The following is a 9,860-nucleotide window of genomic DNA, read 5'->3' as shown; positions in this document are numbered from 1 at the left end:
GATTTCGGGGTGTTGACCGAGTGGGCCGAATGTGCCCGCAAGTCTGGAAAAATGATTTTGCATAAGAAAATTATTAAGAAACGAAAAATGAATCCACAAATGGGCCCAGAAAAGCCTCTTTTTGCCCTCTTTTTGCACTGATTTTCTGTTGTTAGAGCGGGGCCACCAGATAAGAACCCGGCCCTCGCATTGCCAAATCTACCCTTCCAATTTCCCATTCCAATTTCCAGATCGAAAAAAAACCTTGGAGTAACCAAATCAAGAACAAACCTCCTGTGTTGTAAACTTGTTGCTTTGATTTATTGCGGCAAATTTGAGATGGCAAGCGAGGGGGTGATCCCCAGATTACGTCATTTCCTCTGATGGCCCACGTGTCGTCTGTTTATATTATTGAACGGAACCGCGTGACGCAGTCAACCGCGTCGAGCATGAACGTATATACACTATCTGTCAACAATCAGCTACCAGATATGAAATCCGCCAAAAGTGAGTTGAATATTTCATCGTTAATCATCGTCATGTTTTTGTGGCTATAATTTCTGTATTCATCATCTTTTTCTACTCGCCCTAAGTCCGTTGTTAGTTGTGTGGATGTCAACAGCCCCTGTCCTGATTTGTTGCATGGTGGGTGGACTTCTTTTTTTAAGTTCAACAACAGCAGCTTTGTTATCGAGGAGGACATCATAAAAATCGAACAAATACCAGTAATAGCCAATTTGACCAGATAGTCCTCGGCAGAAAAGACAAGGACGTATTTAGTAGTGATAGCAGTGGAGGAGACAATGTCAAGCAATCTGAAAATCTTCCAAAGGAACCAAAAAAGTAACTAAAGTATTAACTTAGACTAAGGCCTAGGCCTATTTGAATTATTTCTGAATTGAATCATACCGACGAGCCATCACTCTCTTACTCAACTAGATAAATATCATGTTTATATTTCAGATTAACTTTACTGCCAACAACTGCAGCGGTACATTTTTGCCGAGGTTCAGGTTATGGAACTCCATCAATCGATGGAAAATTACACGTCGGTTCAACTTTCAAACAGTCGTCCAAATCAGACCAGCATTTATCAAGTGGAGGTATAAAAGGGTTAGGCTAGCTAGGCCTATATTTATTTATTACTATTTTCTACGGAAGCGATAAAGGGCCTCGAGTTGTCGCGTTCCAACTCGACAGGTCGCCATATTTATGTCGATATATCGCGTCAAGTTGACATGAATATGTCGACATATCGTGACGTTTTGACGACATACTTCGTTTTCACGACCATTTTCCTCGCGACAAGTCGACATATTCAGGACGACTTGAAACTCAGTTGTCATATCACTGGCGTCCTCATCTTACATTTCGACGTGTCTTCAAATGACGGCTTATCCCGTGGAAAATGGGCGAAAAAGCGAATTTGTCGTGAAAACATCACGATATGTCGACATATTCATGTCGACATAAATATGGCGATTTGTCGAGTTTGAATGCGACTTTTGAATTTTCTATCCAGCGGAAGTGATTTATTTTATCCACGCCACTCATATAATTTGTGGTTTACAAACTAACACTATTTAGGGATTTTACTTACAGAGAATGGTGGTGATGATTCAGTTCAGTTGTTCCAGATAAATGAAATGACTGTTGAAAGAAAAACTAACAACAAATCTATTCCTAAAGCCCGGTAAATGGATTTACCTCACTATGTAATATATTAAATAGAATACAACTGAAGTAGATTTAGTGTAGAGTTTAATGTATTTCTGATAACATTATTTCACAGGAGATTTAGCAGATGTGGTGGTCAAGCTAAAGATATGGAACCATGCATTAAGATAACCTCTATTAGATCAAATCAGGTAGATGACTTAATTTTATCTCTTGCTTGATCAATGTTTTGTATTTCGTATATTCATTTCGAGGTGTATATAGGTGTATTCATATAGGTGTACTGGTATTCAAAATATGCATCTTAACATACAAAAAAACATTTTAGGAAAAAGAGAAGTGTACTTCACCAATCTGTCCACCTCCTCCGCCTCCTTCTAGAGAAGGTTTTTATATTGAAAAAGAAATGCCTAAAGATGGAGAAGTTGAGGTTGTCAGTCCATCTCAATTTCCTGCATTGATTGTTGAAGACAACTGTGAATCAATACATCACTGTTCCTGCAAATTTCAGCAAGTTCCTGCTGGTAATGAGTTAATGTTACTTTGACCAGATCAGGGAAACGCGAAAAAAATTGAAAGATTCATTGTGAATTTTTTCAGAAATAAATGCCAAGAATATTGTCACAGTAACTAGGGCAGGCAGCCCATTGCGTAGAGCTTGCACTGGACCGAATATGGCAAAATTATTTACAACAACCCCAAAGCCTCAATACATAACTATAGCGACGCCTATACAGGTATGTGATTAATGGAAATGGTTGAAATGCAATTTCTTACAGAGTTCTGGATCAAATCAATCTTTCTTCCAGACTAACACCTGCAGTTCGGATGGATGGAGTACAGTTGATTGTATGAACAGTGGTGGAGATACTGTTGAAACTCAATCAAATCTTCCAAGTATGTCTCTAATTCTTTCAGCATCAATTATTCTGTATCTTTTAGTTTATAGTATTTCTGGCCCCGATGTTTTGTAGGTACAGATGTCTCCGAAACATTTATGAGAACTGATGCTTCTAACTCTTACACATGGGCATTAGTTGATTCTTCAACAATAACTGAGGCCAAAAATGGAAGTATTGAAAAGTTTCGCAGAGATACAGCAGCAAATAATGGTACAGTAGGTTTCTTCTAAAGACAAAAAATCTTATTTCCTGAATGATTTTAATTCCAAAAAATTTGTGAAATTATAGAAATGGATTTTTATGAGATGGTCGGCCCCATTGTCGTTCCACAGAATTCTACTTTCATAGATGAGAGAGAGGCAAGGTGTATAAATGATTATATCCGTACAACAGACCTTTCACACATAGGTAAGGGCATTAAGGTACAACATGATGTCGGTACATAAAACAATCTTTAATTGTTTCTATTTGGCTTTTATCATCATAGAGGGACAGCCAAAATTGAAAAAGATCCGAGAATCAGAAAGTCCCATAAAACATATGACCAATATCCCAATTCCACCCAATGTAAGTGTCATTCTTTCCGAACATTTCTATGAAAAACATACATAACTTTAGGAAGTTATTTCGATATCTCTTTTTAGATTTGCCGAACCAAGATGAATAAACCAGACACTCAGTACCTAACAAGTACCCCTATTGATAAAATACGTGGTGATAAAGACCATCTGACATCAGTGAGTATTTCCTAAAAATGATGTTGTTACAGATGTAACTAAGGAGGGAAAATATTAACAAGTTGAATTGTTTTTTATGTTGTTGCTGAAGCTGGATGTTTCTGCGGTACGTTCTCCTTCCTATGGATCAAATGAATTTCATTTTAATGCTTCAAGCCGAGAAGTCATCACATCAGAATTCATCGGCGACGTGTCTCTTGAAGAGGAACCAGAACCATGTGTTGTTGATAAACCGTGCTCACCTAAATTCACTCATGAGCAAGAAGTGAAGGTAAGTACCATGTATTTAATCTGAATTGATCGTCATCATCATATAGATATTCTTGATAGCATTTATATCAATCCACATTGGTTTCAGAAAATGATTGAAGAGAAGAATCCTTGTTGTGTTGGAAAACTTCGCCAAACTCTACCCCTACCTGCAGCTATCGTATGCTACCAAACGGATTTACCCAGACATCCTATTCCACCAGGTGTTGATTCATTCATATTTCTCCCAAGCCACAAAATTTCAGCTCCTTATACCGGGTTCTAATGAAATAATTTTATAATTGTTGTTTCAGATGATCTGCATTTGTTTTAAAGAGATCGTCTTTAGATGTGTTCACAAAGGTGTGAAAAATGTGAATCAGCAGGAAGCAATAGATGCAATTCTTCCCTATGAATATCTTATTTATTTAATTTCTCAGATTGTATGTGATATTATTTATTACGCTGGTAAATTGATAATGCTGTGATAATATCAACTAGTTTTCCTATTGAACTGCTTTCTAATTCAGAAATAACCCGATACTATTTATTTCATCGGGGTACAATGTTATGTTGATATTTTGTGATGATTTAGTTTGATATATGTATCAATTCTAGAAATATATTTATTGAACGCATTAATGAATGTTTGTTTGTTCTCAGTTTAGGTTTCGGCTGGTTAAGGGATCATTCATTTATTACGTACGCATAAAATTTGAAATTTTCAACCCCCCTCCCCCTCCGTACGCAAAATCGGCCATTTTTTCATATACATTAAGCATTACAGTACGAAATTGCACTGACCCCTCCCCCTCCCCTAATGCGTACGTAATAAATGAATGACCCCTAAGTCTGAGTTGCGATTGATGAGAAAAATTGTTCGTCTTGCCAATTGTTTTCCGAGGCAAGTCGTCTGTAAACTGTGGACTTTGAACCGTCCAGATGACGGTTAACTCCTCCACCACGTTATTTGACTTTAATGGACTAAAGATGATAATATAACTATTCTCACAGATGTTTATTCCCGATACAAAAAATTTCACAAAGAATTCAACGTTTTTTTCCTTTGACAGGTTTGGCTTTCAGAGCTGCTGGATACTGATCACTACTTAATCCCTTTACAGAGTATAATCTTGACGCGCGTTCGTCGAGAGTTCCTCCACATTTCAATCCACGAGATATAAGATCTTGCTTTAATCGTTCGAGTCCACATTCTTTCAACTGTTCAGCAGATATAAATCCATCCAAATCTATAGGTTCAAATATATCCATTATTTGCGCCTCCTAGCGAAAAAATATGAACATGACATTACTTTCAAGCTCCATTTAACATTTCAAAGCCTGCAGCATAAGGTCTATCAAATTGAGTTGTTTAATTCCACTACTTGCTCACAGACGAAATGGAAGAGAAAAACTCATACTTGAGCAAATAAAACTATGGTTGTGCACAGTAAAATCCTACACACCTGCTGTTGATTAGACGTGGGTGGAATGGCTTTCAGAGCAGTCAGTAAGCCTGATTCCGATTCTTTTACTTCATCTGAGACATTTGTATCCACACTAGTTTGACCATCAGCTGATGTGATACATTCACTTTCTCCTTTCTGTTCGATTTCATGTGTATCATCGGCATTTCTTTTCTCTTTTTCCTCTTCATTTGACTGTTCAGCCTGAGCTGAAGTGCTACTACTTCTACTACTGGAGGGCTGAGCTGTATCTGAATCTGAATCATCTGAACTTGTATCCAAATCACTAAGATTTTCGACTGACATTCCAAGCCTAAATTGAGTACCATAGTAGTCAACAATTGTAATTAAATTCATTCGTTACAAATAACATTGCGGTAAGAAAACCAGTACAATGACTGACATACCATTCTACAGCCTTTTTCTTGAGGTCACGGTCGTGTTCGATTTCACTATCACTCTTCCTCTTTCGAGATTCCGATGTTGTGGACGATGAAGAAACTGTGGCTTGCGACGATTTCTTTAAACCTTAATTAAAGAACCTTAACATATGCAGAGAATATTTAAACCATAATTAAATGTATGATATCTTAATTCGAAAAATCAATACCTGCTTGAAGCGCGTCTTCGAGGTTGTCTTTGACTTTAGCTTTTTGTTGATCGTACTGAGGATCATCAAATTTATGGTTAGGTACCGCACGACGTCTTTCAAATCTTTCTTTGCGTTTTTCTTCTTTTTCTCGTTCTCTGTCCGCTTTCTTACTGATCCATTCCTTAAGCCTGCAATAGAATTCAGCATTTGTGAGTAGCCGTAGAGGACTAGGTTTGAATATTTGTTTTATTGATAGTATCAAAGTGGCTTTTTTCATTTGAATTAACTTCCGGCTATTTCTATGCTGCACTAAGAAAAACTCTTGAGAAATAACCACGATTTCAATTGGGATTCAACCTCACTAGCGTGTAAGAATAGCCAAACAAATTCATTCTTACAGGAGATATTAAAAAGTGGCCACTTTGTAAAAAGTATCTAGGGCCATCATTTTACTTTTTTTCATTGTTCACATCTCTCATCCGACGCCCGCTTAAATCACGACAGGCTTCACGACTCGTGGTTTTCTCGATCTGGGCACCGATTGCTCGAAGCATAGATCCAAATCCTACATAAAAATGGAGAGAATAAGAATAGTTCGAAATGATAGAAAATTAAATGGCAATTTATAAATTGTTCTTTTTAACAATTACCTCCTTTTCCTCCAGGCAATCTGGGAATGACATGATAGATGCCATTTGATTTCAGATCAGCATCAACATCTATAATCTTTCCATTGCAAGTAATATAGAAATCAACCAATCCCTGAAAATTAATAAATGATGTTGTTGATTTGAATTGATCAGATGGTGAATAACTGTTTTGTATGTATATGTAGGCATATCTTATCTTCACCCAGTCCTGGCAGTGTGGCTGTCTCCACAGTGTATCTACGTTGCTCTACGATCCTGTGTAACCACCCACCAAGACACGTTCATTCAAATTCGCGTGACTTTTGCCGACAGAACTACTGTCGGCATTTTTACCTGTGTTCAAACTGCGATATCTCAGCAAATAAACAACCGATTTTGATAAATAAACTATCTACACTAACCTTATGACGTTTTGTGTTTGTTCATTATATTTGTTTGAGGATAAAGCCGATTTTAGTACGATTAAATGTAAGATACAAAAATGATGCGCTGTTTAGCGATCAAACACGCATCGCTCAAGTTGTCTTGTTGCTAACGAACTACAGTGTTACAATGCCTAGTTTCAAAGTGAAAAAATGGTGTCATTTTTGCTATTTCTGTATTTATATCGCATCAAGCACGGACTATGAATGATGAAGGAACCTCCGAATGAATATAATAATAAGAAAACTGAATGTATGAAGTTTGTAAAGAGAGTTTATTTTTCGCAATCGGTTTGGTGAAACTGGATTTCTGGTGGTTTAAAGTCACAGTGATTTAAGAGTATCGAGAAAATGTCGTTCGTGTCTTGTGGTGATGGTGTGGTACATCAGACACTACCCTAAGGTTTTTGGTGAAATCTTATCAATTGCTTTCTTACCAGTCTATCCCTGAAATGAGTTATTAAGTCTGTACCAGATTCAACTTCTAAATGGAAATGTTTCCCTTGAAACGCCCAACAATTCACCATCACTTCAGTAAACATTGTCAAATAAGGACTTTACAATTTAGAAAGAACGACAGCAATAAAATAATATTTCCGGTTTGTAAAAAAACCCAGTTGTTGCGCGGCGGCGGTGAGGTTTGTCTAAGTGGGTTCGAATCCTGTTAATGATGGGTTCGCTTTGATAGCTTTCTGAGTTTATTCAAGTTCTGTATATTTTCTGCTTTATCTCGCTATTTTGAATATGATAGGAGTATTCATTACTTGGTGATTCACAAATTATATCAATTGATAATGATTGAAGGCCTAGTCCGAGCACAACTATCTGATAGTATTTTATTTAAGTACGTGTTGTCAAGGTATTAATGAATCTATTAATTCACTCCCCACCGACGTCATCTTAAAACAACAAGAGTCCGTTGTTTCGATGCATTAGTGGATGCATATGCAATAGCATCTGTTTTCGCAGTGACGTGCGTGTAGTCCGCTCATTTTGAGAAAAAAATCACCAACGCTTCAGAATAAATCGCAGTCCCATTAAAGCCTTTCATCAATTTAATGAACAGAATAAAAAATACCATTAGGTATATGGAAGTAGCACGTCGGTGGTTCACAGATATTCGATGAGACATTTTTGATTAAACGTCTTTTTTTGAGATATCAATCGGTCAGAACAACAAATCATCGGGTATGGATAGAAAAAACGTAGTTTTTATCATATGTAGCTTATTTCTCATATCCTTAGGTAAGCATAGAATTCAATCTCAAAATTTGAATATAAATTGGGTAGAATTGGAAATTATGATTATTCGATATGTGTTCTGTTATTTTCATCCGGATCGCAGACGGAATATCGGCGCAAAATAACGCTGGAATGATGTTGGAACGACGTTGTTTCAACGGCAACCAACAAGGAACTGAGTTCGGCCATTTGCGAAGCATGGTCGAATGTATGGAGTATTGCATCAAAGACGTAAATTGTAGATGTGGATCATTTTTTGTCCAAAGCAAAACCTGCTACATGAGACAAACGATAGGAACGGTTAAAAGCTGTCAAAATCAAGGCATTGCAACGAGATATCAAACTTTCTGTAAAATCTAGTTCCCGTGCGACGTTCTAATCGACATTCAGCAAGACGCGTAATGAATAAAAGAAACATAAGATTTATTTCTGCTTTGTGTAAACTCAATTAATCAAGTTAGTCAATGCGACTTACTCTGCTTCGATAACCACTAAACCTGGTCACAGATGTTTAAAAAAGATATTTCATTAAAAAAGGTGAATAATAGAATTAGTTTGTGCTTATCTTGTCTCAAAACGATCATGCGGAAATGCCTGTGTCTTCTATCCGTGCTTTCATATGAGGCAAGGATGCGCCGAGCGGACTAAACACTGATTTAGACTGATCGCTGGATTTAAGGTATGTAATTCAATCAAATTTCTTTCGACATTTCTTAAAATAGATAATAAAGAGATCCTTTTCAGCTCGAGTTTCTAATACTTTGACTGCAGCGAAATAGAACTACTTTCATATTTTCAGTCGTTAAACGAATGATGTTCTTGCCAAAACTGAGATATAACTCGATCTTCTGTTTATTTGCAACGGTTTTTCTAATCATCATATTCTGGCCCGTGAAAGAAAACCATCTTCGGATCTGCACATGTGGAAACCGTATGATTGGGAAACTAAATAGTTCACGAAGATCGCCCAACGTAAATGCGACAAAAAGTTCAGAAAGTAACAAGACATCTACAACAGCTACAAATGCAACGAACATTCCCCCTATTGTTATGACTCAATCTGATCACGCGGTGCTGTTAGATCTACTTGATTTATTAATAAACATATGCGAAAGGATGAATATAACGCATTTCATGTATGGCGGAACATTGCTGGGTTCTTGGCGCCATCATGGAATGGTTCCGTGGGATGATGATATTGACATCATTGCTAATATAAGATATAAGGAGACTTTATCGCGTGAACTTCAAAAACTAGGCCCGGTTTATAGAGTCGTCCAACGAAAATTCCAGACAAAATTCATGCGAAACAAAGGACGGATTATTACTCCGTGGCAGTGGACATGGCCGTTCATCGATTTCCAATATTTCATTGAAGATGACACGTATATAATGGACGCGAATCCAAATTTTGGAGATATGAAATTTCTCAAATCGGATATATTTCCATTGCATAAGCGTCCATTCCACGGTAGAATGTTAAACTCGCCCAATAAACCGCTGAAATATCTACACTTGACGTACGGATTTTCTGATCAATGCCAAACGCATTATTGGAGTCACAGGATTGAAAACTTCCAAGAAGTTGTAAAAACGGAGTGCTCTAGTCTGAAACACAAATTCCCATTCGTTCATCGCCGTTTCATCAATGGTATAATGGAAGAAACGCTGAAACTCGACGGAATGAAATTACAAACATATTTTGTGAACGAAATAAACGAATCTGTGACAGAACCATATAGTTTACGAGCCATGCCACCAATATAAAATTTGTGCAACTATAAAACAAAATACTGGGTTTATTATGTTTAAAAGATAGTTTTAATCAATACTTCCGCCATTTTATCAAATCTAGAGACGATTCTTTCTCTTATTGATAGATAGTCAAAATAACATCAAACTCAACAGTGATAGTGTACATTATATACATAATTTACTAGATTA

The 9,860-nt window shown here is 36.9% G+C and overlaps 3 protein-coding genes across 3 annotated transcripts; 2 read left to right on the top strand and 1 right to left on the bottom strand.

Moving 5' to 3' along the window:
* The first annotated feature begins 2,062 nt into the window (after nt 1-2,062).
* On the top strand, nt 2,063-4,122 carry LOC141914985 (uncharacterized). The gene is made up of 10 exons (XM_074806340.1): nt 2,063-2,180; nt 2,257-2,393; nt 2,466-2,553; nt 2,631-2,768; nt 2,847-2,966; nt 3,046-3,125; nt 3,203-3,295; nt 3,387-3,566; nt 3,654-3,768; nt 3,859-4,122. The coding sequence occupies exons 1-10, from the start codon at nt 2,063-2,065 to the stop codon at nt 3,876-3,878; spliced, it is 1,089 nt and encodes a 362-aa protein (XP_074662441.1). The 3' UTR covers nt 3,879-4,122.
* Nucleotides 4,123-4,556: 434 nt separating this feature from the next.
* LOC141910173 (splicing regulator SDE2-like) lies at nt 4,557-7,287 on the bottom strand. Its single transcript, XM_074800903.1, has 7 exons — nt 7,112-7,287; nt 6,253-6,364; nt 6,056-6,167; nt 5,621-5,790; nt 5,418-5,538; nt 5,011-5,323; nt 4,557-4,828 (listed from the first exon to the last, which is right to left on the bottom strand). Exons 1-7 carry the CDS (start codon nt 7,214-7,216, stop codon nt 4,595-4,597), a joined length of 1,167 nt encoding a protein of 388 aa, XP_074657004.1. The 5' UTR covers nt 7,217-7,287; the 3' UTR covers nt 4,557-4,594.
* Nucleotides 7,288-8,966: 1,679 nt separating this feature from the next.
* On the top strand, nt 8,967-9,683 carry LOC141914974 (uncharacterized protein RP688-like). Its single transcript, XM_074806329.1, has one exon. It carries the CDS (start codon nt 8,967-8,969, stop codon nt 9,681-9,683), a length of 717 nt encoding a protein of 238 aa, XP_074662430.1.
* Nucleotides 9,684-9,860: the final 177 nt, after the last annotated feature.

The sequence above is a fragment of the Tubulanus polymorphus genome, chromosome 1 (assembly GCF_964204645.1).
Source record: "Tubulanus polymorphus chromosome 1, tnTubPoly1.2, whole genome shotgun sequence".
NCBI lineage: Eukaryota > Metazoa > Nemertea > Palaeonemertea > Tubulaniformes > Tubulanidae > Tubulanus > Tubulanus polymorphus.
This window is presented reverse-complemented; position numbering and strand designations above follow the sequence as displayed.